The following is a 27,743-nucleotide window of genomic DNA, read 5'->3' as shown; positions in this document are numbered from 1 at the left end:
CTACCGTTAGCTAGCTACCGTAAATGTAGGCTACTTTTAAAATGCCATATTTTCCCTCTGGACTCACCAAATGGACGTAAAAGCATATTAACCATTCACTCAACGTTAATATATTGTTAAATTTAAATAATTTTCAATTTAAAAAAAAAAACTCCATAAAAGAGCCTTTCTTTTATGCGATTTTTCAGTTTTTCAAGAATCGGTTTAGGAATCGGAATCATTTTAAAAGTACTGGTTCGGCATTGGAATCGTAAACATCCAAACGATACCCAACCCTAGTTGCAACAGCATGTGAAAAAAACTACAAAGTTTGCTAGGCCAAAAAGAACGTTAATCTCGCGATAAAAAAATTGACGCCATTAAAATGGGTTTGCGTTAACGCCGTTAATAACGCTTTTAACTGACAGCACTAGTTTTAATCAAATCATAATTTCTATATTTTTCAAGTTAGTTGAGCTTCACCACAATCATTCCACATACCCCACTCCAGTAAGTACTCCTTGAGACCCTGCAGTCACATTGCAGCTGATAGGCTGACGGACTAGCTGTAATGGAAACGTGGATATACAGTAATTGAGTTGTCAATGTACTTCTCAGAAAATGCCTCCAGCTGTCCTTTGCAGTGTTGGCCATGAGCGGTAATGAGGACGACAATAAATAGACTTGCTTTCTGTGTGAAACAATAAGAGAAAATGCACATATGTTTATATGCATTCTGTTTTTCACTCTCCCCCAGGGGTTACATGAATGTATTGTGTCCTATCTATTGGCCATTAAGGCCTACATCCTGTATTTTGTATCTTTGTGAAATTTGTGTAACATTGCCGCAAGCTACTGTATTGGCTCCAAATAATGAGCGGAGTTGTCCTGGAAACTGAGATCATCTTTTTTCCCTACAGGACAGAGAAGCAACACAGTTTATACTTAAATAGCTTTGTTTCATATTTTTTTTGCATTTGTAATGAGTGCTAGTTGACAGCAACAAGGCCAAGCTTTGCGACTATTTTACAATGCGATAACGCTCCGCTTTGTAATAAAACAGAGGACACAGAACAGACTGCCCTACATTCAATAGCTTTATTAAAGGTTCTTGTTTTAATTATCTGCATTGTTATGCATCTTTAATAAGCTACAGTTGACATTGTACAGTAGGATTTTGTTCTGAAGTTGTATCGGCTTGTCTTTTCTTCTCTCAGGATGTAAAGCAGGATGACATCCTGCTTTCAGAATGCAATGTCACAAAAATGGATATGTTGTTTTGTGTCCCAGTTGTGCAACTTGCAGCTCAAATGGTTTTCCCAGAATAGTTTAGTACTGTAATCCTCAGGAGTTGCCCTTTTGATTGAGCTGTGTTAATGAGCTGAACTTCACAGATATAATTGGGTTTTACAGTGTTATTGATCTTTAAGGACAAGGCCTTTTGAAAGCTTTAATTTTCTCTGAGATTAAATCATTGGGATGTAAATGTCATGTGTGGTACCCTTTAGCTCGATGCTAAAAGCTATTTGTTTTCATTAGGGAAACAAATAGCTTCAGTTTGAAAAGTTGCCCGTTTTTATTTACTGTGTCACATACTGTAGAACATTTTGCTCTTTTTTTGTGTTGGGTCATCCTCTCTGAGACTAAAATGGATGCAGACTCATGAGTGCATGAATCAAATATCGTTGATACTGACATTTTATAAGGTAGACTTTTAGTATGTAGGTTACATGTGTCAGTAAGTACTCACTTTCTTTCTATGAACTAAACTATTGGAAAATTTTAATCTTTTAGACAGTTTATGTATGAATTGTTCCATAACATCCATTGAATAATTATATGAAATGATTTTTAAGTTACTTACTTTCACTGTTCATGAAAAATTACAGCCTAATGTTAGGAATACTGATGGCCTAGTTTGACCCATCATTTGATTATAAAAGAAGTCATCAGGGCTAAATTAAATAAATAAAAATGTCCATCCTAGGGCTGCTCGATTATGGAAAAAAATTTAATCACGATTATTTCGGTCAATATTGAAATCGCGATAATTTAACACAATTACTTGTTGACTTCTGGAAAGATCTTGCAATTATTGAACTTAAAAAACAGTGGACAAAGTTAAATAAATCAACAGTAAAAAAAACATACAACTGTGAAATTTGCCTTAATACTTTTAGTATATTTGCAAAACGTAATGAGCTAAATAATTGTTTTTCTCGATTATTCTGTTTTTGTGATCATTGGGAGCCAAAATCATAATCACGATTACATTTGGATTAATTGCACCGCCCTAGTCCATCCCCCTTTTAACCAAAAAACTTATATAATGGAATTTTACCACTTTCAAAATTTACCACTATGGCTGTTGGCTACAGTACTACTCATGCTATGTGTTTTTAAACCTATGTCTTTAATATATAGCAATTGAGTATGGATTGTGAAAATTGTCAAATTTTGTAGCAAGAAGGGCACTCAGAGAGTGCAGACCTCCGCCAAGGCTATGCTCTATATCGCAATATTAACAAAAATGAAAAATAATTTGAGTGTCTGCCCCGTGATTTGCATCCGCTCCAAAGTTTAATTGTTTTTTCTTTGGCCCATGCTACACCCTTCCACCAAGTTTCATGATAATCGGGCAAGTATTTGTTCCGTAATCCTGCTGACAGACAGACGAACAAATCGACAAACAATAAACCAAACTGAAAACATAACTTCCTTGGCGGAGGCGCAGATCTAAAAGAACAAGGGAAGATTTGAATGTAGAGTAAGTTTACATGCGGTTTTCCTCACTGCAATAGTTTAATGGTATGTATAGCCTTAACTTTCTTCCTACTGCCCATGCATAGACGTAAAACTGTGTGACAGCAAAACACACTAACACACACAGGGCCCTATCTTGCACCCAGCGCAATTGACTTTGTACACCGGCGCATGTATCATTCCTATTTTGCACCCGACGCACAGCGGACTTTTCTCTCAACAAACTCACGTCGGTAAATTAGGGAATGAACTTGCACTCCCGGGGGCGGTTCAGCAAAAAGAGGAGGCGTGTTCCCTAGTGCTATTTTGCAGTTTCAGAAAACAGTTCCGCCACAGACCAGGAAAAACCTAGTCTAAAGTCAGTGGCGCGTTATTCAGATGCTATTTTAAGGGCGCATGCTTGGCCGTAATGTAGAGCGTGCACACCGCGCATACACTTTGCTTCTCTCATCTCACGGACTCAGCAGTTCCCATTTTTGCAAAACATTCATAAATACAAAGAAAAATATGACCTTGTTTTACACAACATTTCCATGAATCATGGATGTGTTGATGACATAAATGAGGAAATATTAGAGGACTTAAAGAGATGTGATGTTGATCTGCATGTGCCGATGCCACTTAACCCAAATGCCCCAGCAGCAGAGAGAGCTGCATCGTCTATAGTGAGGTCATCTCGGTCTAATGTTAGACTACATTGCAAAAATATCACCATGCATTCATAACCTCGTGATTCAGTGAGAGTGAGCCCAAAACATCGGAAAGTATGTTTTTGTGACATTTCTTTATTTAAATTTTGACAAAAAGAAAAATCAATAGCAAACGTTGGTCTCCTAGGCTGTAAACCACTCCTGGCGTGCGCCCATGGATGTATTAAGAGCGTGCACCTAGCAAATCTGCCAATATAATAGCAATCCGCCATTGAACAAGCGCGCCTACTTTTAAAGGGAATGTGAGATAACGCTCTGATTGGTTTATTGCACGTTACGCCCAAACCACACCTGTGAGTAATGTAGCTACTTCAGACCAACCAATTTTAGATTTGCGTCGGGCGCAAGAGTCATTTATCCCGCCGGTATAATAGCAACAGCGCCTGAGATCCGCCCACAGAGCTACTAGCGTTTGGCGTTTGATACTTGCGTTTCAGATCGTTAAAATAGGGCCCACACTGTGTTTCTGTACCACTCCAATGGTTTACACTTCAGACTCCCCTCTCCCCCTCAGGTCTGCTTCTTAATCTCTAATGATGATTAATGTGGACTGTGTGCTTATTGGCAGCACTGTGTTATTGGCATACTGACAGGGTTGTTAAGATGGATAACTGTGTGTGTGTGTGTGTGTGTCTCTTAGTGTGTAATCAATCAATTGATTTGTGTGTCTGGTCGATGGAGAAAATGGATTTGTGGAAAAGGCTGAAAAACAACACCTAAATTAAACTTTGTCTCTGGTTTTCTGTGTTTGTTGAATCTGTTTTAAGGGTGCAGAGAACAATAGAAAGTAAATTGTGATTTATTCACCTCGTCATGCATAAAAACTTGTTATCTTGTTATGAGTGTGTTTAACCTTTGTGTGTGTGTGTCTGTGCAGGAGATGGTTCGTCGGGGAGAGATCCTAGATGACGGCATTGAGGATGAGTTCTACCTTCGCCGCCTGGACGCCGGACTATTCGTCCTTCAGTTGATCTGCTATATTATGGTGGAGATCAGCAACTCAGGGATATCACAGGTACACACACACACACACACACACACACATACACACACACACACACACACACACACACACACACACTCTCTCACAAGGATTAAGTATTTTTGAGACGACTGATCAGACAAGCTATAAAAGCAGACAGGAGTCAGATGTTTTTTTTTTTATGAGCAGTGCAGCCAAATGACTCATCCGCTTCACCACAAGTGTAGGTTTCACTGGACTCTACTTGAGTAGACACCACAACACTTTGCACTGCTGCTTAAAAATCTGCAGCATATCCTTACTTTCTTTTTAACAAGCCCTATCAACTGCTAGCATTTTAAGACATCTGTCCCGTGCATGTATTTCATCTATTTCTGAAATGACATGATTACAGGGTTGACCAAAGAGATATATATATATATATATATATATATATATATATATATATATATATGTATATGTGTGTGTGTGTGTGTGTGTGTGTGTGTGTACTGATTTCTTAGTTTTCTGGTCTTCTTTTTCTGCATTTAGCTGCAGCAGAGGGTCCATCAAATTCTCAACCTGAGAGGAGGCTCTGTCAAAGTAGTGCGACACACCATGAGAGGTAAGTAACTTTATTTTCTTTAATACGGCCATTTCTCAAATAAAATCAACGTCTAATAACAAACAATGGTATTATAAAACTAAAATAAATAAATACCATTGCCTGTACTGTGCTATTTATGTATAGTATAACAACATAGCCAGTCTTTGCTCTGCTTTCTCTGCGCTCATCTGCTGTTATTACTGCAGATGTTTCATGGCCCTCCGTACTGCTGGGAGGCTTTAATGTAAAACATAGGGAAGAATCAGGAACAAACTAACGTGACTTCTTTCTAAAATATTATACAAAATATACGTATATAACAGGGTGAATTAGAAAGGTCTTCTCTTTCTCTTCACCTGCTTCACCTACTTTTAACGTACTTTAAAGGGGAACTATGCAGTTTTTTTTAGCTTAATTTACCTTAACTGAACAGCTTCGGAGTCATTGGAATGGTTATATGACTCTTCTCGAGTTGAATGGTGGTCGTCTCGCTCCCCCCTAGCGCCTGTGAGCGGAAAAACCACCCTTGCAACTTTCGGCAGGCGAGCCGCCGGCCTCAGCGTCAGGAAGTATCACGTGATATCCGGTCTCGCGATGTAACAAATTGCTTCACGGCATTGCACACATACGCCCATTCAGGAACCGGATAGCAAGGTAGCGATGGAGTTTTTCACACTATCGTCATGGCTGAGCCGTCAAAAAAGAAGCAGAAAGCTAGGAAAGCATTGTCGGAGGAACAGAGAAAGAGTAAACATAGGAGCTGCCAAATATCTATTCTGAAGCTGTAGGGGGAACGCTATAGAGAAACCTGTGAGCAAAAAGCGAGAAAACAGCAAAGAAATGTCCAAAACTGCATAGCGTCCCTTTAAAGAAATAACCTTAAATGCAGTTACTGTCAAAACACAATAATACCAATATTTTACTGCATTTTTTTACATTTAAGTTGAAGGAATGAATGCATGAACTAGGTATGGTTTGCCCCCAATAACAAACCCAAGTGGTAGTGTCTGAGTACAACTATGAATCCCTACTAGATATAAAGGTTGCCCTAGCCCAAAAACACAAACCCTTTACCTCTGAGTGAAAAAGAATAAAATAAGAAAAGTCAGATGTACTGTATTTGGTAGGGGTGACCCAGAATAGACCGTTCAAATTCGATAAAAGGACAAGGACAATCATACAGTTGAATCGTCGCAGTAGTGGAAAATGTGAATATAAAACAAAGGATCATTCCATTGAGGCTATATAAGGGTGCTGAATGTCCGATTTGACATAGAATTGCTTGGTTTCTTCCAGTAAATCATGATAGATCGCCTATTTTGGAATTCACTTATCAATCCGAGCACTCGCACAGAAACGTAGCACGAGCAGAGCGCTAAACATGTTTTTTTTATTATTTTATGGAAGATTATCTGTCAAATCAGCAGGGGGAGAAGCTTAGAAACAGCTGTTTGTGGCTTGTAGCTCTCTCGTCGACTGTTCCTTCACTCCCATGTCGTTTCACTTCTGTCTGTCTATTGCTGCAACGGGTGGAAATAAATTAGGGCCCAAAGTTCTATTTTTAATCAAGAAAAGCAAGCAGGCTGAACCAAACTAAGTGACGTGTTCTGTCTGTCTGTCTCTCCGTCTGCTCCGCTCCGTTGACAGCGCGGCACATGCACACACACACACACACACACACACACACACACACACCAAACAGCTGTTTGTTCTGAAACAACAGCACAGTCGCATTATGTATCTCAGCCAATAATGCTTTTGCTTTTTTTTCTACATAAATTGTAAACAGAAGGGGCAAAAATACAACTGACAACTCGTGGCGTCGGGTGTGTTTCAGCTCTTTTGTCTGTGTGGAAATAATGCAAGCCAATGTCACAAATGAGAAGAAGAACATGATTTGACAATCAATCTACTATAGGCAAAACTTAACCAATCAGATTTGACTATGTAAATCCTCGGGGACTCCCAATAGTATTTTGGCAGGGCAAAAATACACATTATACGGTCGCTCGCTTATGCTCCTAAAACAATTCAGATTACTTTCAGAGAAGCATTTTATCGACAACTGTTTTTAAATCTTGTTTCCGAGTGCTTCTCGCACTGGCAAGGAAGCAACATTTCAGGGGGAACCGCTGCTCTTTGGCTGTGGTTGTTATTTGATTGTAAGCCCATGCTGTTCGCCTGCCTATTGGAATATACTGTATATAAATGCTATGAATAATGTAATTCTTCCTTTTTCTTTCAAACAAAGGAAAAAGGCACAGGCAAACTTTTTGTTCTGTGCATGTTTCTGTCCAGTACATCCCTCTTTGCGTGTGTATATTTGTACATTGACATAAGTAAACAGTACTGTTCACACATAGCCCCCTACTTGTGGCAAATAGGAGACCTCCTGGAGGAACGGAGGATGATAAAGGTATCAATATGGCACTGCTAAGGTACAAAATGCTAGGTTTTTATTTATGCAACAAATAAACAGTTAAATCTAGCATCTGAAATGTCCAGGCATAAATGAATACAAGTGTTTATTGCTTACTTCACATTACCTGAGTACAGATGGTAAAACAATATGCAGAAATGCATCCCAGCGTGCAATTATGCATTGTAATCTAATCATATTGTCATTGTGAGAGGAGCGGAGACTATCTGTCATTCATTCTTTTTTCCCCCATCCCAAAGATTTCCTGTCCTGCTGTATTTGTTTTGTGTTTGGTTTTCAAAGACCTAGCAGGTGTGTTTTTTTTCTTCCCGGTGCGACATCTATCCTTCCTGTATCATTGTCGGATAAAGCTCGAGGACGAGTCTCCGTTCACACACCCTCCGGCTCCCGGTGGCATGTAGCTCTGTAGATAGAGTAATCTGTCACACATGGCGGTGCCAGCAAGCGTGGCAATTCTCCAATCCTTAGTGTGTGTGTGTGTGTGTGTGTGTGTGTGTGTGTGTGTGTGTGTGTGTGTGTGAGTGTGAGAGAGAGTGTGAATGTTAAATGTGCTGGTGTGTTACTTTAGTTGTCATCTGCATATTTGCATACATGCGTGCCTGGCTTGTCTGGGTAGTTTCCACAGGACGTTTTTTTGCTTACTAACATGATTTTTTTTTTTAGCACTTTTGGGTGTGCACATCATGTTTGCGGTTAGCATGTCTACATATTTATCTTTGCATACATGTCCTTGCTTGTTTTCATGTGCATATGTTTTACATTTTAACATATCTTTGAGAGTCTGAGTTTGAGAAGTCTATGCATGTGTTCAGTTTTCCTTTGTGGTTTAGCTTGCATATTTTACTCATGTGTGCCCTTGCATGTTTATCTTCAATGCAACACTTCATACATATTCATTTGCATGTTGTGTGTACTTGTCCTTGGATGATCTTGATGGGACTTATTTATTTATTTGTCATAAATTGTGTTTGTGTGTTTTTTTACGAGCTGTGTGTACGCGCACCTGCACTGTGTAATGCCATTACGCCTGTGTGTGTGTGTGTGTGTGTGTGTGTGTGTGTGTGTGCCTCTTAACGTGTGCCCTTTCCATTAGGCCGCACTGTGGAGCCCTCTCCCATTTCAAGTGCCCCGCCCGGTCAATGTGAAACTGCAGAAGAAGGTTAAGCACATGCAGAGTGTGTCACCGGCTCTGCCGTCTTGACCTTAATGGCTTTAGCGTGCTGAATGAGAAGCAGTTGTGCAGGAAGGACAGGCATAGCACACTGAAAGGAAGAACATTGATTTCACAAATGTGAAAACTTGCTGTGAGGTTTTTCACTTCAGAAACTTTAGGCAGGTTATGTTTATGTTTGCAGCTGTGGACATTTCTTGGACTAACTGTAAATGACAACACTGTATAAGATAACACTAATGGAGAAACTGTATGACAAGAATAGAAACCGAAGACATTCAGGGGATATGAAATTTGCTTTCTGGCGCACTTGTTGCGGTCCACAGCTCTGGGCAACACCACAAGAACAGGAATAGGGATCTGTCCCAGTGACAAGCTAGTTTTCTCCTTTGCCTTAGGGTGAGGTTACGCTTTATCAGAACTAGTTTGTAGAATGTGTTGTCTGACCTCATCAGAAGGGGATGAAAAAGTGTTTTTAGCTGTTCCAAAAGACCACAGTGGAAGGTGAAGTGAAAAGCCAGTCATTGTGAGGGGGTAAGACGTGATATTATTTAAATACAGGGATAACCGCACACGTTTTTAGACAGTCTCTCGTGGAAGACATTGATAGTGTTGCACTCTGCTGTTCACATGAAAAGAGAGCTTGAGAGAAGATCAAAGCCTGGCTCCTTTTTTTTTTTTTTTAACCTCGTGAAGTGAGTTTGAATGTCAAAATGTCTGTTTTGGCAAGATAGGGCCCCCCCTGTGCAATTTACGGTACAGTGGGCGGAGAAAGGCGCTGATTACCCAATGAACTGCAGGTTTGGTAAATACGACGTAAGCTGAAGTATCACAGCGTGCGCTTTCTGCGGGTTGGCCATGGCGCTGATAACTCTACATTGGCAAATGTACGTACATCTGGCCCTCAGAATCTTGGCATATAGATGATGTTACAAATCATTAAAGGATGTGGTTAAAAAATGATTTCATCTTTTTATAACCAATTCCATGAAAAGACAAAGAAAAACATTGGGCCAAAGAACTCCACTATTGTCCAAAAAATATTAAAAAATACCCCTGTACATGGAAAATTAGCAAAGCGGTATAAACACAGATCAAGGTCTGAGCATGTGCAGCGGCATCTTCCCGACATGGAACTACTCTCCAAAGATCAGAAATGCAGTTATGGTAATGAAGTAATCCGTTACCCAATGCGACAGCATGGCTCTTTTATTAGTTGGCTATGCATGCTACTTGTTAATGCTGGCGTTTTCCTTGAAAACTGCTATTTTCACAGAACAGCTCTGCAGATGGCTGGCTAAACATAGCCATACAATTTTTTTTTTAGAGATATCTTTGCAAAATGCATCATTTCAGATCTTGCACTTTCGTATTTGCCTGTTCATTGTATCTCCACGTACTGTATAAAGAATCTTATTCTTCTGATGCATTTGATAGCATTATGGTGGTTACATTAACACACCACAGGATCATCTGTGCCAGCTGCACCAGGCCAGTTTCAGACTGGTATAACAGTGTTTTGAACGAGTGCTTTGTGTGTAATCACACTACGAGTCCTACAGTGTGTCCCTATCCTTGGCTGCTGCTGCAGAGACTGCTCCTGGAAGTGATTCTCCTTGTACTCATGGCACATCAGTCCCAGTCACTAACCTGAGTAATGGCGATGCTCAGTACTGTATTGTCCTCTGCCGCGTTGCCGTGGTGACAGAAGGAGAGAGTACCAGCATGTCAAAGAAAAGGTTCTGCAGAGAGTTGAAGAGTCACCGTATCTCTGACCTTTCTGTCTGTGTGGCTGACTGCGCCGCCATTTATAGACATGGACACACACACACACACACACACACACACACACACACACACACACACACACAGAGGCACAATGACATACTGGCAATGAAAGAGGCTGTAGTTTTTTTTTCATGTTTTTGTTGAGTCGCTCTCTCCGCATCCCCTTACTTGCTTTTTTCAGTCAACCTTAAAACTCTGCCATTTTTTACTTCAGTAACATCCCACACTTCTGTGGATCTAATGCAAATCCCTGTTGCTGCCATTCAAGGCTGCTCTGGAAGCTGCTTACCTTCCACACTTTCACATAGTGGTCCAGCCTTTGTTTGTCGGTTGAGTTCAAATATCAACGGTCTTTGCGCAGCATCCCTTACTGCACCTTTTAAGGACGTTTTCAAATTAGGCAAGATTTAATACAAATTGTGTGTTTCTCATTAATCATCTCAACTAACTGTATATAAAGAGGTTTAAACTAATAAATAAAGAGGTTCTGTGCAGACCATTTGGATTGCATACTTTCGGTTTTACCTTTAAATGAACTGGTTTAGATAAGTAGGCTCAACTGGAGACTTGATCATTTGAGAGTATGTTTCTTGCCCATTTAAACTTTGTTTTAGAAATTGCGGGATTCCGAGACGTCAGCAATTACATTGGTGTGTACAAAGTTATCATGTCATACAAATGATTGCCAAAACTACAAAAATAAGACCCTAAGTGTAATAAACTGGAATGATCTAAGTTAATGTGGGTTTGTGTGTTCAAGTTGGGTTCTTCCACAATACCTCTGAGGTCTCTCCTCAGTCCTATTATGTCTGTCACTATCCTTTATGTACTATCTAATAACATAAAAACACCCCTCCCCCCTCACAAAAACAAAGTCTCCTTGGTCTTTGACAGCTGTGTTTCGTCCTCCTAAACCCCGCAGGCTCTTGTCAGGAAAGACCCCTTCATTCTCTCACTCTGCAGTGACTCCCAGAGAAAACTAGTCTTTTTCATCTTTCTGTCTTGACATCGCTGGGTTTAATGTGTAATCCCTGCCTCAGAGCGAATGCCTGCACTCCACCGGGGCTGCGGCAGCTGCAGCTTTCTCTTTCTGCACATTAGACTCACAAATCGACCGTCGGAAGGTCTCAAAGGCCTTGTGTGGGAGGCAAGACGCGTAGAATGAAGAAAACAGTCAAATGCTCAGAAGCACACAATGAAGTACGAGCACTGCAAAGTACACCTGGACTGGTCACTGTTTCCAGCCAGAGGACACGGGAGGGGGGGGGGGGCTGCTGTCCTGGGACCCCTCATGATATACAGAATAAGCATTTTTTTCAAAGGAAGGATCTTGCAATACGACTTTTTGTTACAAAGTGATGGACAGACTAGAGACTAGTGAATAGTGCTAGTTCTTCCAAGCGCTGTGTCTCTCAGCTTTGTCCTCCATAATACAAAAAAATACTGTAGCTTGATTTCGCGGTTATTCGTAAGTGGGTAAAATTAGGTATACTGAAAAGTGATCACTTTTTCCTGAGGTTACACCATATCTTGATGTCTGAAGTATTTAGTATTTTAAATGGGGGAAGGAGAGATCAATGGCCAAGTTTACAACTGAGGAACAAGAACTGGGAAAAGAGGGCAAGTGCACTGGGGCCCCAGACTGACAGGTTCACTGGGTGTTAATTGGTTTGTGGCCATTTAATTATAAATGTGTTCGAATTAGTTTGAGTCGATTTTTAAAAAACAAAAATGCCAAACATTTGCTGGTTCCAGTGTCACAAATGTGACAATTTGCTGTTTTTCTGATATTTTGATTTTTGTTGTTTAGCTGCTGTGCAAATTCTTTTTTATCACATAGTCTTTTTATGCTCTCAGGAATAGTGCAAGAACACAAAGGCACTCATCTTTTACTCCTTTATTTATTTTTGGTGATCAAGTAACTGCAGCTCTCAAGCTGTCAAGTCAACTAATCCTCTGGCTCTTCCTTGTCTTTTGCAGAGTACGCTGAGAGCATCGGAGATGGGAAGAGTGAGGAGTTCAAAGAGGCTGAGCGGAAGAGGATCATGGACCTTGTAGACAACTTCTAATTTCTTATTTTTGTCGTGCTCTCTCTCTCTCTCACACACACACACACACACACACACACACACACACACACACACTCACGCTCAAACACAAACGGTATATTCACACACTTAAGAACATTTACACCCCACTGGTCTGATCTGGGACTGATGGTGACCTTGAGCCAGTCTGTATAACATAATAAAGTCACTGGGTATGTTTACATGCACACAATTACTACTCTGCTTAAAGTAAGTTCATGCCTTAAAGAAAAGTAATTTATCAAAAAAAAAATGGTTTCTTGTCTGCATCTTTGGCATCCAATGTGGGGAAGAAGAAAGAGAACTGCAATTATCGGCAATACAAACTTTAATAATTTGTATTTATTTTCAATTAATTAACTCAGATTTATTTTATAAACACAATCTTTACGTGCCAGAGAATTCGGTTAAAATTAAAGGTTTGCTGTGCATGTAAAGCTGCTCACTGTAGAACAGGAGTTAAGTTGGGAGAGCAGAAGATTGCAGCTGGACTGAAACACACAGCAAACATGGGATGTGCTGTTTATTTTCTGTCCTGTGGTGTTGCAGAGACACTGCAGAATAATTATGGACACACCTTGCACAGATCTGCAAACTTAATATCAATCCCTCGGCTCACACACTTTGCCTGCTTTGTTTGTTTTGGATTTACATGTGGAAAATATTTTCTAATAAAATATTTGGTAATAAAATCCTGATTGCATGTTTGGTTTGTTTGATTAATGTCAAGGTTTAGTGAGTGAGATTGGCACAGCTTGTTAACCGTCGGTGCTCATTATGCCTTCGCTGGGTTACTGTTGCACAGAGACACAGATGGAGACAACAAACCTATATCTGCAGCGCCCTTTGCAGAGGGAGAGAATCCTCACAGAATGGCAGACCTGTTTCTTTTTTATTTGATTGAACCCACCCACTGCTGGATCTCAGCAGCCTCCCGGAGCTCTCAGCCCACTGCTGATTCTCTTTGTGACGCTGTTCACAACCATCAGTGCGGAGGTGTATTATCGTAGAGCTATATACACAAACCTACTGTATTATTCTCACTGTCTGTGCACCATACTGCACTGTATCCTTGCTGTCTTTATGCTTAGGAACAAATAAGTGTGTGTGTGTGTGTGTGTGTGTGTGTGTGTGTGTGTGTCTTATAGTGAAAAGCTGACCCACTTAAACTCACAAACTCACTATTTTTAGTCTGATATGAATCTGTCATTTCAATAGTCTACAGTAGTGTCAGAGCAATTGTACATTAGGGAAAAAATGTACTGTATCTAAATATGTGTTTGTTTTATCAGAGTATCATCCAGCCAGCTTTAACATCAAGACTTATGAAGTAAGCAGCCACTGGTCCCTCGGATGGGAAGGGAAAGGGATGTTTGCTATGACTGGACTATATGATCTAAAATTTGTTATGCAATCAACTAACATTTGTCTCAGTTTTTATGTTTGCGGTGTGACAAACTGAAAAAACAATGACATATTTCCAGTTAAAGACTCTACTTGTTGAATGGTTTTCAGGCTGATTGGTTGGTTGAACATCTGGTTAGATTTCATTGATTTGTATACTGTAGCACTTTAATATGTGATTTATTTCATGAATTCAGCTAGTGTATTATGTAGTTCTCAGTAAGTAAAAGTGAGTAAGACCACCTTAAGTGGAGATTGTTTAGTCAACTGCTGTTTTCAAGGTTAAGAATGAAATGTTACACTGAGTAAATGTATGTCAATTTTATTTATATAGCACCTTTTATTACATGTAAACCCAAAGTGCTTCACATAAAACAAAATACCACATATACATGAAAACAAAGCATGAATGGAAATAATACACAACAAGACAACAAGCAAGACAGTGCAAGCATATAATTACACACACACACACTCTGTAATTAAACAAATGCCTGATAGAATGAAAGGTTTTGAGTTTGCTTTTGAATGAGGACACAGTTGTGACGGACCTCAGGTCATCAGGCAGCTTGTTCCAGAGTGCAGGACCACAGTAACTGAAGGCCCCCTCACCAGACCTGGATCTGATTCTGGGTACAGCTAGAAGGCCTCTGCCTGATGACCTGAGAGGCCTGATGGGGTTGTGAACAGTGAGCCAGTCAGAGATCTACTGAGGAGCTAAACCATTACGTGCTTTATAGACTGTTAGCAGGATTTTAAAAGTGATTCTGTATTGTACCGGGAGCCAATGAAGTGATTTTAGTACCAGAGTAAAGCGTTCAAATTTACGTGTATGTGTAAGGACTCTGGCTGCTGCATTTAAAATGAGTTGGAGGCGTCGTGTGTCCTGATATTGGTGATGCGATTTTCAAAATTGAGATCAGTATCCAAAATAATGCCAAGGTTTCTGACTTACTCACTGTATTTCAGAGATAGTGAATCTAGGTGTGAATAAATCGTATGTCTATCATTTTTAAATGTAGGTCTGAAAGGGCTTTATAGTCCAATTGATTTGGTTTATCAGCTGTATTATTGGCATACTCGCCAAGCCAGCTTCATTAAGTTTACCACGTGTGTTAGCTTGGTAGCTATTGTTCTGCCTTTTTTTGCACCTTACTAATTATCCTGTCAACATTTTGGCAATAACTCATGCAGAAGTATGACAATTGAAACAAATTAGAACTAATGTGTCTATGACTCATTAAACCGACAAATGATAGTTGTAGGCTATTGTAAAAATATATGTTTTGAGTTCTCGTTTAAAATTGTCCACTGTGTCACTAAGTCTATTATTTTAAGGCAGAGTGTTCCATATTTTGGGGGCATGGTGGGTAAAAGTAGCATCCCCAAAGGTTTTTGTGGCGACCTTGGGAACAGTTAAAAGAGCAGCTGTGGAGGATCATAAAACATTAGGGATTCTGTGAAATAAAAAGGGGGCGGGGCCATGTAGTGCCTTAACTAAGAGAGTCTTTAAAATCAATTCTAAACGATACAGGGAACCAGTGTGGGTTGAATAAAAACAGGACTTATATGATCTCTCAATTTAGTTATGGTTAAAATCCTGGCAGCAGCATTCTGAATGGTCTGTAGTTTTGCCAAAATGGGTTTAAAAATGAAGGTCAGAATCTAAGAGAATACCAAGGTTTCTTACTTGCTCTCGTGTCTGTGAGGTCCGATGTCCCAGCTTAGCAAGAACAGGATCCCTGTTGTCTTAATATATGGTGTCAGAGGTGATGGAGACTTCCCCGTCCTTGTGTCTGGGCTGGATGTCTACTACTTGCCACTTTCAAGCCATGTGTGAATAGGTGTCAAAAAGTCATGACCATCGAAAGAAACTACTTAAAAGTGTGCGTGTATTTGAGGCCATGCTTGTAGTTTTCAGAGGACTTTGGTTGATCATATTGAGGAGGCATTTGAGTTGATGTTTACATTGTTATTTAGCAAGAGGAATTTATCTTCCAGTATTTACATTTCAAAGCAAATGTGAACACCTTTTTTGAGCAGGCAGCTCCTAACTGTCTCCCATATGCAACCAGACGCTGTATCTATTTGTATTATTGTCTTGTCTATAGTATGTTTCTGTATTATGAATCACTCATTTAGTGTACCATGCCCTCCCTGGATCCCTGACTATAATCCTGGCAGAAAGCAGCAGTATCGAGAGGGAACAGGGGGTGTTCACTCACAGCTCTCAGATCAATTGCCTTTCCTAAGTGTCTTTGCGTACTCTAATATTGCTCAGTAACAAGATGGGTAGAACGGCAGGGCGTCGTTTGCATATTGTATTGGCAGAGGAGACCCGGCCCCATGCATCTCTTATCAGTGATTATGACTGTGAGCGTGTTTAACAGCGGTTGTACAGCAATTTCACAGCCGAGAGGTAGGAGAATAATTGTATTTTCCGAATGACTGAGTGCAAACACTGTGCACCGCTGGGGTTTTGGGCTCCTCTCTTTTAGTAGGGACTGAGAGGAGAAGGTATTCTGTTATTGAGATTAAGCTCAAGGATTAATAAAGAGTGTAGAACAAGGGCATTGCAACTTTAAGCTTTGGTGTATACAGGCCTACAGCACCCAAAGCTCAACAGTAACATCTTCATTTGTAAGTTCATTTTATACTCCCCTCTGTTCCCTAATAGGTCAGCACAGTTACGTCCATTGCAATTAAATGATTTGGTTTTGAATTTGTGCTGTTATGAAAGCTGGTGTGACTAGGCCTTTTTACCCTCAGTGAAAGTGAGGTAAACCTAACAAGAAGACCTTGTGGCAACGACAAAAAAGTGGGAAAAACCTTAGGAAGGTAAAGTCACTGAAGCACCCCCCCATCAGAACAGTGAAAAGCAGTATGATAATACGAGGGAAAGGTGGCATCCACCAGTATCCACTACCAAGTGAGATCACTGTGCTAAACTCAACCAGCAGACTTTGAGCCTACATATTCAGCCATTAACATGCTCATACAGGTAGTAGATTGTGGCAGTGTTAAGAGCTGAAACGGATTAAGAATTTTCCTTTGTTCCTCAACATCATCAACCCTGCCTTGCAGCTATACAATTCCACAAGTTCACACACATAAAGCAAATCATTCAACCTCATTGGCTCAAAAGCTGTTAATTGCTGCAATAGTCCAACTGTCAGGGTGCAGCCGTAGTCAGGGCAGGGCCTATGCTCAGCTGCTGGATAACTTATCTCCACCAAATTGGCCACTCTCACTTCCTACACGTTATTGGACACTGCAAAAACACATTCATTTCCTATGATGGTTTTATTGGGGCATAGCAAAATATTACTAAGCCACACTCCCCAGTAAATGGGGCCTAATGACACCCAGAGGTAAACTGACCACCAGTGTGTGATCATCGTGAAAGCATCACATCCCACAACAGAAACAAAATATCAAGTATGTTGTCCTTTTTCCCTGCTCCTCTGTGTACTGTTTACTATTATGTAAAGTTGTCTGAACAGTTGTGCAATTTTTTTCTTCATCCTTTTATGGAAGGCTGTGTCTTGGACTGAAAAAAAACACATATCTGGGATAATGGCTTTTATTAAAGAGGGTAATTGGAGTCGGGTAATCATAGTCTGGTAATCCAATCATTGTGTTGACATTCAGATATGGATTACAGCCAGGTCCCTGGCTCTGTTCAAAATACACAAAATTTGGTTATGAACCTGGGTTTTTTTCTTCAAAGAAAAGACCCGGTGAGGTGAAACATGCCTCTATCAAAATATTTAAGGGGATCAGGCAGGCTGGGAAAAAATGGTAAAGATCAGTGCCGTATATACTGCATTTGAAGGGCCAGAGAGCTCTAGATGAATGATGATGGACCTGCAGGTCTGTTATGCACATGCTAATGTCTGTGTTCAATGGTCCAATAATTACTATAATGAAAAAAACAAACTAATGAGAATGCCCTGAAGAAAAATTACAATTGAATTGTATGCACACCATACCATTTTTTTTTACCAATATATATAATAATATATAGAAAATCATGAAGATATTTGTGTCTATTCATAGACCCAAGACCACATGTTTGACATGTTTAAAGCATTAAATGCAGAAATCTGGTTAGCTATGGTAATAAGAAGGCTTTCTCTGAGTTGTGTCCTTGAAATAAATAGAACACGCAGACAGTATATCACTCTGCCTATCAAGGTGGACAAAATACCCCCTGGCTATGCTGCTCTGTTGTGGAAAAAGGCCTTAAGATCAATGAAGATTACACAAGCACTTACATACTGTTCCATAAAGTCCAATAGCCCATATCGTTGTGCAGCTTGTCAGTGGGATGTTTATCTTCTACTGTTCAATAAGTGACACACACTGAGACTGCATTTCAGCACCATGGACAGCAACACACCGAGGCTGCAGGATGCTGTGTTCCCTGACAGCAAACACTCACTGGTTTTGGACCTTATACACGAAATAGACTATGATCAGTGGGCTATTTTTTTCTTTTTTAAGCATCCGAAAACTTGGCTTTTTGGTAACTATTATGTTCTAACCTTGTCAGAAAATAGTGTTCAGTTAAAATCCCATTTCTCCCAGAAAAAAAACACTGATTGAGGAAAAAAAATAATAATTGCATAAGAGGACTCTCTTAATACCCCTGTGGTCCTAACACTCGGCTATGAATGGGAATCTAGGATTTCAGGCTATACTTTCTAAAGACAAGTGACAAATAAACTTCCCATCAAAAGCTAGTGGTAAAATCACAGAAAAGCATAGACTTAGCCAAAATAGACTATGATCAGTGGGCTATTTTTTCTTTTTTAAGCCTCCGAAAACTTGGCTTTTTGGTAACTATTATGTTCTAACTTTGTCAGAAAATAGTGCTCATTTAATATCCAATTTCTTCCAGAAAAAATGTTTTCAGGGCATTTGAACAAAACAAAGGAACAGGTCTATTAACCCTTTCAGGTGCTACCAGGAGCAACATTTCAACAGTTTCCGATTATTTTTATCTTTACTTCAAGACATTTCATAAATCATTGATTAATGTAATGTAATACATACCTAAATAAAATAAACACATAATAAATACTACCTGTGGTCACTGAGACGCATGACACTATGGGAAGCAGGCTTTTTACGCACCCTGTTAGCAAACACTCTGTTAAAGCTAATGTTGGAGCACTCCAATGGAATATTTAGTTAATATGAATAAAACATAATAATGTTAACATGTTAGGGCTTCGAATCTTTTAGTGGTCTCCCGTCGCTTCATAAAAGCGCATTTATTTGGCGGAAAATGAAATGTCGTAAAGTTTAAGGTTGCTCAAGGTGTTTTCTAATATCACTCCTCTCATAACTAATATCCCCCACTGCAAGCCGCGGCACTTCCCGTTCGGGGGAAGTCCCTCCGCCTCATGTAGAGCCGACTGAACTGTATCACAGCCTCAGTCAGTCTGCTGGCATACAGAGAGGCTGCAGCGGCTTCTTCGTTTCTTTACTCTTGCACACAGTGATCCCACTGTCTTCCTTGCCAGAACAAAGTCACCTGGATTAAAAAAACAAACAAACAAACAAAGAAAAGAAAAAAGAAATCTTTTTCGACGTGCACTCCACCCGATGTGAAAAAGTCAAAGAGGGTAAAGGAGAGCAGATAAAAACAGAAGAGAAATGGGAGCGTTCAGAGTGCTGCTGGGGAGTTTACATTACATGGGACTCTACATGCAACTTAGTCTCTCCACAACGCAAACTGGACACGGCGAGGTGGAGAACCACATCTCTGGGAACGGTAGGTGTTCCTCTAATTTATTTTCTTTTATGAGCGGACATCAGAAGGGCCGTGGAGAGGACGGCATAGGTGATACCATCTGCTCACATGCAGAGGAGGAATTAAGCAAAGCAGCACACAGGCTGAGACTCTGATCAGTGCTGATAATATGCCAATGTGTGTTTTCTTTGATTGTGTGTGTGAGTATACCCAGGGAGCTTGTAGTTTCTTGCTGTCAGGCATTACATGGCAATAGTTTAGCTCTTTGCAATGAATTAGTCAACCTGTCATTCAGTCAGTGCATGTCTATCCATCTTATTAGTAGCCTACCAACAAGGTTTGTAGTGCTATTTGAATTTGGATGTTCAGACCATTTGCAGTTATACGTTTGGAAGGCTGAATACTTATGAATGTGGCAGCCCTCTCTAATGAGTGTAAGGATTCTGGTTTTTGATATAATTGGTGGTGTAACAGTCTGTGGTGAGGCTGCGCTCATGACTGATAGGATTTTGTTTTCTGTGAGATTTGCAGCTCTCCACCAGTGCTTCTCATCCCCTCCTCTCTCCTGATCAGTGGGTGATTCATCCAGATGGAGCAGAGGTGATGTCAGCTGCTAGATGGAAGTTAATATTCTCTTTTAGTATACCCGTGAAATCTACAGTATACAACCCTCCCTCAGATCTACCTCTTTCTCTCTCACCAGGAGCTTCCCTAAATGGCCTCCAGTGTTTAGATTTGGTACGTCATACTAACACACAGAGTGTCACGGTTTGTTTCAGTAACTTTGGCTCGGCCAGGGTATCTCCACAGGTGTCACGCCGCCGGCTTGGCAGATGTGCTGGCAGCACAATTTCTGTGTGGTTGAAAAATAAAGTAAAGAGGAGGGGATGGCCAGCGAGTCTCCATGCCTCAGTGCCCTTGAGGCACTGAGTCTTACAGTAGATCCGTTACCAACTTTTCTTACTTCTGTAAATGCCCTCTATGATCAGTTGCTTCCCAGCAGCTTAACCTGGGACCCAGGCAACCTCAGACACCCATGATTCAGTGTGCATGCCACAAACTAAGCTGCACTGCAACATTTGCATCTAAAGATACGCCTGAATTCAAATTTCAAAGCGGGGTCACAATACAGATGAGATTCCTTTTTTCGTTTAAAAGAGACTGATTTGCACAAAATAAATACATAAAATAAAATAATCTCTTCAGGTATGATCATGTCTCCACCCATGGAAAGTGATTAGTTGAAACTTGAGAAGAGTATGTTGATATCTAACCTGTTTTGTAAGCAGCATTGAGCGAGTGTATCGTCCATAGAAAGCAGAATTAAGAAACTACACTCATTCGCTTTCTTGTCAAAAAACAACAAGTTGCGGTATTTCTTAAATGCTGCCAGTACGGATGTTAGGATCCAGATTTTTTTACTCTGTTCCGAGTCCTGTCATAATAGGTATATGTTGATACCGAGTCTGATCCGATACTTATATTTACCTAAATGTTAAGAAGAGCAGCCTATTGCAACACTAGCAGGCTGAGGTGGACAAAATATTTTAGTAAAGAAAGGATCGCAATTTAATCAGCTTTATTTTAGCCGATTTATAAAAATATGCCCAGCTCGGGTCGGTCCTGATACCAATCGTTTTGAATCGGCTCAGGACATCCCTTGCTGCCATATCTCCTGGCTCTATCTTCATTTTTAATGGACACACATGAGTGGCATTGATCTTCTCATCCAACTCTTGGACAGTAAGCGAAAAAAGGTGTTTTTCTGAAAAAGATGATTTACATTACATTACATTACATGGCATTTAGCTGACGCTTTTATACAAAGCGACTTCCAATTAAGTGCTTTCAACCTTGAAAATACAAACTCCAGACAACAAGTAGTAAGTGCAAGTACATTTGCTTTAAATAAGCCAAACTACAAAGAGCCATATGAAAGTGCAACTGTCATTTTTGTATATTTTAAATTTTAAATTTTAAATTTTAAATTTTAAATTTTAAATTTTAAATTTTAAATTTTAAATTTTAAATTTCATCCAAGGTGCAGTTGGAAGAGATGTGTTTTTAACATGCAACGGAAGATATGTAGGCTTTCGGCCATCCTGATGTCAATAGGGAGCTCATTCCACCATTTAGGAGCTAGGACAGCAAACAGTCGGGATTTCGTTGAGTGATTAGTTGTCCCTCGCTGTGAGGGGGAAGCAAGCAGGTTGGCTGATATAGAGCGGAGTAGGCGGGCTGGGGTATAGGGTTTGACCGTGTCCTGGATGTAAGCCGGGCCTGATCAGTTTGTGGCCCTGTATGCAAGTACTAGTGTCTTGAACCGTATGCAGGCAGCACCTGGTAACCAGTGAAGGGAGTGGAGGAGCGGTGTAGTGTGAGAGAACTTGGGTAGGTTGAAGACCAGTTGAGTTGCTGCATTCTGAACGAACTGCAGGGGCCGGACGGACGGACCAGAACCTGAGCCGCCTTCTGCGTTAGAAGGGGACGTATCCTTCTGATGTTGTGCAGCATGTACTTACACGTTCAGGTAGTTGATTGAGTAGTAGATTTATTCTTTAACTCAAACTCTACTTACTTGTTTTTCCCTCCTGAGCTTTCAACCACATTTAATGGTCTTCAACAGTGGATGGAGTTTGTTTAGTTGTCATCAGGTGACATTAATGTAGAACTTTGGTCACAGCTGGTCTTATACAGTATGGGGGGGATAGTAACCAGTTTGAAGATGGTTTCTGGTGTTGCCGATGATTTCCTCCTTGACCTGTCCGGCCGTCCACTGACTCCTGGTCGTTGATCTTTGACTCCTTCCCAGTTGATGCTCTGACCAGTTTTAGTCAGGTGATGTCTGTTTCCAGTGTTCATTCAGTCTCTTGTCATCTTTGCCGTTTCATCCATGTAGTGTTCCTCACAGCTTTCACATGTGATGTCATATACGACTCCAATCACTCTCTCTGGGGCTGTACTAGCAGGGGCTGTACTAGCAGAGATCTTACAGTGTTGAATGGTTTGTCTAAGGGCTGACTCCTTGCGACTTGAAACCTCTGGTTAGATGTTCTGACAGCTGCACTCCTACTGGGATCCTTCTGGTGGTTTCTGTTGATTTAGCAGTGCCGTCCTGGTCTTAGAATTCTCATCATCCATCATATCATATCATCATTCATCCATTAAATCTTTTGTCTCTTTGCTATCGCTTGGTATAAAGTATCACAGAGTGGCCAGGTTTGTATGATCATGATGTGTGCTGTATAAAGTACTGATGTCCTGTTACAGGATTTCTCTGTATTTAAGTTTCAAATATTTAGTATTTCTCCTTTTCTTGCCAATCGGAGCAATATGAGTAATATCTCATGGCAGGTTGGCGCATCCATAACATAACGCATCAGAATAATTTCAAACTGAATAATGTGCTTGCGGGAAGATTTTCTTTTAACAGTGTGGGATTTTTATGGAAATGTGTGAGATACACTTGTTTTTGTTTTGCCCCCCGAGGGTAGAATGAAAGAAAAGAGGAGGACAGATTCATGTACTGTAATTCCTTGTTGAAATTTGAAGTGGCCCTGTAATGCAGTAATTAGTACAATATTCAAAACACAGTGCATAAAACTGAAGAATAGAATTCTAATAGGATTGCCAGAAGAATTGCAGATATGATGATTTGCAGCGGGGGAGTGATGAGATGTTCATGGATAAAGACGAGGATAAACCCACCTGAACTCACTTTAACACCTTTATATTTGCAGAATAATCTAAGACAGACATCCATAGTTATGAGGTGAACTCACATCGGGGGTTCTCCACAGTGAGTAATATCAAAAGAATGGCAAGAGTATAGGGTCAACTGAGCAGAAGCCTTCATTTGCTTTTCTGAGAATATACTGTAAGCTTGGCTTGTATTGGTGGTTTCTGAGCCCTGTGGGGGGGTCATAATTCATCATTTTACTTTCCCACTGACACTCCACCAGCTGGACAAAAGAACAGTAAGGAAAAAAAGGAAATGAAAGAAAAACAGTTTGGAAATCTTTGCTTGATTTTCATAATGTTCCGGGCTCTGCTTTAGTCATTGATACTTTTCAATTAACTCCTAATTAGTGCATGATTATCCAGCGAGGCGATTATTCCAGCCAATCAATTGCCTTAATTAATCAGTGAAGGGTAAATGAGCCGTTGGGCCAATAAGATGCTTAAACTTAACAAAGGAAAAAACGATTGTAATGAGACAACAGGGGCAATGCTAACAGACATAATGGATAACAGTTTTCTTGTTGACAGTTCCTGTCTAAAGATGCCAGATCTTTCCATTTTAGTCAGTTTTCAACATCGCACCCTAAACAATATGGATTCTAAATTAAAATTTATTTTTGACCAGTTTAAAAACATATGTTTGGCTCTAGTAACTGGATTAAACAAAGATATCTGTGCCTGTTAGCCTTCAGTTTTATATCTTCACCCTGTTTTGACCACCATCCTCAGAGAAGCCAGCCCCATTCTGACACCCATTATTCGATTAGATTTGAACCACTCTTTCCAATTCATCAGGTGACTCATTTCCCATTCAGCGAAGACAGAATCCTTTATGGCTGCTGCACTACCTTAAAAGGCTTCAGGCATGGCTGCTCCTCTATGGCAGTGTTTGAGAGGAAAACATTGTATGGATGTATGAGTATAAACCCAGGCCTGGCACAGATGTATAATAAATGTGTGTGTGTTGTATAATAAATGTAGTGAGGCGAAAATAGGTCTTCCACTAAAAGCAAACTGGAACACTGAGGCAATGACATCACACCACTGTTAGACTATTAAAGATTTAACAGTGGCCAATGCAGTATCACTGGCAAACTGTCAGCAGCAGCTTGTGGGGTTTACTCAAGTCTTCTGCAGAATTAGACACCAAATGTCCCCGTCTGCTCCTCGCACTCACTCCCACTTCGGTTCTGACGGCGGTTTATAGGTACAGAAGAACAACTGTTATGACAAAAATCTAAATCAGTTGTGCTGATGATGAGTTTTTTGAGGTTTTCATTACTGTTGCAACACTGTTTTCTACATCAGCTAATATGGGCACAGATCCAAGAAGCACTGAATAAACCACTGTGTTATTTCAGTCATAACAGGAAACAAATGCATTTTAGTCAATTTGTTGAAGAAGTTATTTAAATTAGCCTACCTAAAAGAATACATGTACTATTTGTAATAATAACTGCACTACATATTTCATATCTTATACATTATAACCTTACTTATTGTTCCTTCAAGAAGGAACAGTAATACATTAAGATTTCAGGCTTTATATTCAGCATACATATTTATCAAACAGATATGAAAGTAGTCCATCTAACAAGTGCATTTCCACAAATGTTAAACTGTTCTTTTAAATTACATTTTTTTTATATATAGTCACACAAAACGTTTAGTTAACTTCTCCTAGCAACTGCTACTGCAGTTTCAGTGTTTGACTGAAAATGATAATAGCAGGACAGATCTGTCACTGATTGGTTAGAACAAGACAGAATAGATTGACTTATTCAATATTTAACCAAAACCTCAATCAGATTTTTCCACTAGTCACCAGCAGCTAGCCACCAGCCTAGTTTACTGTAGCCAATACCAGCCATAACTTCAGGAAGAAGCTATTGCTCCTTGTCCTGCTGATAATCTGATAAATGTTAAATCTGCATTACATCCTCACTAAATTCTCACACAAGTTTTGAAGTAACAACCAGTCTAAAATATAGAAACTGCCTTGCTTGTGTTTTTTCAAATGAAAATGTGTTGATGTCACATTTAGGCAACTACTTGACACATATTTTAGTGTATTAGTAAAAGTTATTTATCAAGCAAAAATGTCAGGCATTTGCTGATTTTGCTGAAGTTTTATACCATTGTAAGTTGAATATCTTTTGATTTTGGATTGTTAGTCGTACAAAACACTTATATTATCTTGGGTTGTGGGAAACTGGTACGAGCATGTTTCCCTATTTTCTCACAATTTAGAGACTAAGCACCACCAGCCTGGTCTCACAGAATTCCGTGAAATGAGCAGGAACTGTTAACAGCGCATTACGTGGTGGTGGCACGGAATGCGTGAAAATTCCATGTGGCCACCACGGAAAACAATGCCAAAGTAAAGTCAATGAGAAGATGACGTAGCATGAAATGCAACCGTCCCGTTCTTTTCCTAAACTCCCGTTGTTGTCCGGTGTCCCGTTATTGTTTTCCTAAACTCAACCGTACATTGTTGTTTTCCTAAACCCAACCGTCCCGTTGTCCCGCCACGACCTTTTCCTTAACTTAAGGGGCCGTGTTCATTTCACGGAATTCTTCCGTGGGCCCATCACAGAGTTTTAAGGGGCTGTGTTAATTACACGGAATTGTTCCGTGGGCCCATCACGGAATTTTTGGCGATTCCGTGAAACTGCCACAGATTTTGAGTTAAGGGGCTGTGTTCATTTCACGGAATTCTGTGAGATCAGGTTGGCATCACACATATATATCTTTACCTATATAATTGTTTTCTGTGCAAAGTCAATAGACGCCCAGTTTGCCTTGATATTCTTTCCAATAGCCTAACTTAGAGCTGGCCGATATGTAGAAAATTAAATATCACGATATTTTTGACCAAATACATCAATGTCGATATTGTGGCGATATTGTTGGGTTGACTATTGGTACTTTCACAAAATATTTACACAATGAGAGTTTAGATAAATAATCATCAATAATGTGGATATAATGACTAAGTGGGTAAAGGCAAATAATAGAACAGCTAGAACAGTCTGGTAAGTTCAGAAAATGACATCACTTTACTGTCATGTAGCCTTTAAAACCAGTTAAAGACAACACTTATGCCATATCACGATATTACGATATCCAAAATTTAAGACGATATCTAGCTTCATATATCGATGTCGATATAATATCGATATATTGCCCAGCCCTAGCCTAAATTTATTTCAGACTTACAGTAAGACATGGCTACTACTGTCTGTAAACAGAAAGAAACATAAGCCTACAGTAATAGGGGGGAAGTGTCGGAACAAACACAAAGGACGGGTGAGGAAGCAGAGGTGAGGGACAGGCTGACAGTTTTAAAGCTTGTTGGCACTCAGCGGTAGGTAGAGACAATGTATTTAGGTCCTGACCTCAGTATCTACTCCTCACTGAGAAGACAAGTGCTGGAGGGCAGCCTGGGATTAAATACAGAGAGGAGAGGAATTATTGCTGTAGCTGCACCATACCTCCGCACAGTTGTCTTGGGACTTAAAAATCAATCTTATACGCGTCTCCTGGCTTTGTCTTCATATCCCTTTATGAGCAAAGTGTACGCAAAGTAATAATCCATGACATTTTCATATTAATGTGTTGATTTTGCCGCTCTCCACCATTTACTGATGCAATTCAACTGTGATTCAAGTTATATCTACTACGTGATAGTGATTTTAATTTCAAGGATTGCCACATGACAGTGGGAATCATAGACAATATTTTGGATATTGAAAAACAATCTATTTTATAGAAAGAAAATGTGTTCTTAATACTGAAATCTATTTCATTTAGAAGCTGTAAAGGCATAAGCGGCGGGTAAGGTGGAGGTTTGGTTAGGCTAATGTGGGATGGAGGTCGATTTGGATAGACTATTAAGCTGCATACACATGATCTGTGGTAAAACCGCTCTGAGGAAGCGCTCGTTGCTGTTAACTAGGATATGATCCGTAACGTTGCCTGACCTTTGCAAGCTGTTTAGAGATCACTGGATTATAATGGCCATTTAAAAAAAATAAAAAAGGATTTCAACTTCCGAACCGAGACGGCACTGCACTTCTTCTCTTTAATAATCGAATAGACAGTCAACGGCAACACATGTCAGAATGGTCAGAATTCAACATTTCTGCTTTACCCTTCACAATAAAAAGCTACAACCTATGAATATTTCACTGAGAGGTTACACAATAAAATACCTTAGAATATTAATTATATTTCCACACGTGGCTTATCAATACATTACTGTCATTTTAAAAACTAACCAAGTCTTACCTTAGTGTTTGTCTCTCTAATCTCTTCTGCTTTGACTTTTT

At 40.0% G+C, this 27,743-nt stretch overlaps 2 protein-coding genes across 3 annotated transcripts in view; both read left to right on the top strand.

Moving 5' to 3' along the window:
• Positions 1–13,204, top strand: part of ctnnbl1 (catenin, beta like 1) — a 68,490-nt gene extending 55,286 nt beyond the window's left edge. Inside the window, exons 14-17 of one of the 2 annotated variants that reach the window (XM_031286477.2) lie at positions 4,330–4,467; positions 4,966–5,038; positions 12,400–12,515; positions 12,548–13,204. In XM_031286477.2, coding sequence (XP_031142337.1) covers positions 4,330–4,467; positions 4,966–5,038; positions 12,400–12,488 — 300 coding nt within the window. In that variant the 3' untranslated portion in view covers positions 12,489–12,515; positions 12,548–13,204. Of the gene's footprint in view, positions 1–4,329; positions 4,468–4,965; positions 5,039–12,399 lie in introns of both variants that reach the window. The other variant, XM_031286476.2, reaches the window with a different exon arrangement.
• Positions 13,205–19,574: 6,370 nt separating this feature from the next.
• The window catches only part of LOC116040807 (V-set and transmembrane domain-containing protein 2-like protein), a 55,122-nt gene continuing 46,953 nt past the window's right edge, over positions 19,575–27,743 (top strand). Inside the window, exon 1 of the mRNA XM_031286460.2 lies at positions 19,575–19,692. Within this exon, the coding sequence (XP_031142320.1) occupies positions 19,575–19,692 (118 nt within the window). The remainder of the gene's footprint in view (positions 19,693–27,743) is intronic.

Source organism: Sander lucioperca, chromosome 12 (genome assembly GCF_008315115.2).
Source record: "Sander lucioperca isolate FBNREF2018 chromosome 12, SLUC_FBN_1.2, whole genome shotgun sequence".
Taxonomy (NCBI): Eukaryota; Metazoa; Chordata; class Actinopteri; order Perciformes; family Percidae; genus Sander; species Sander lucioperca.
The sequence above is the reverse complement of the archived record's forward strand: the minus strand, read 5'-3'. Positions and strand labels throughout refer to the sequence as shown.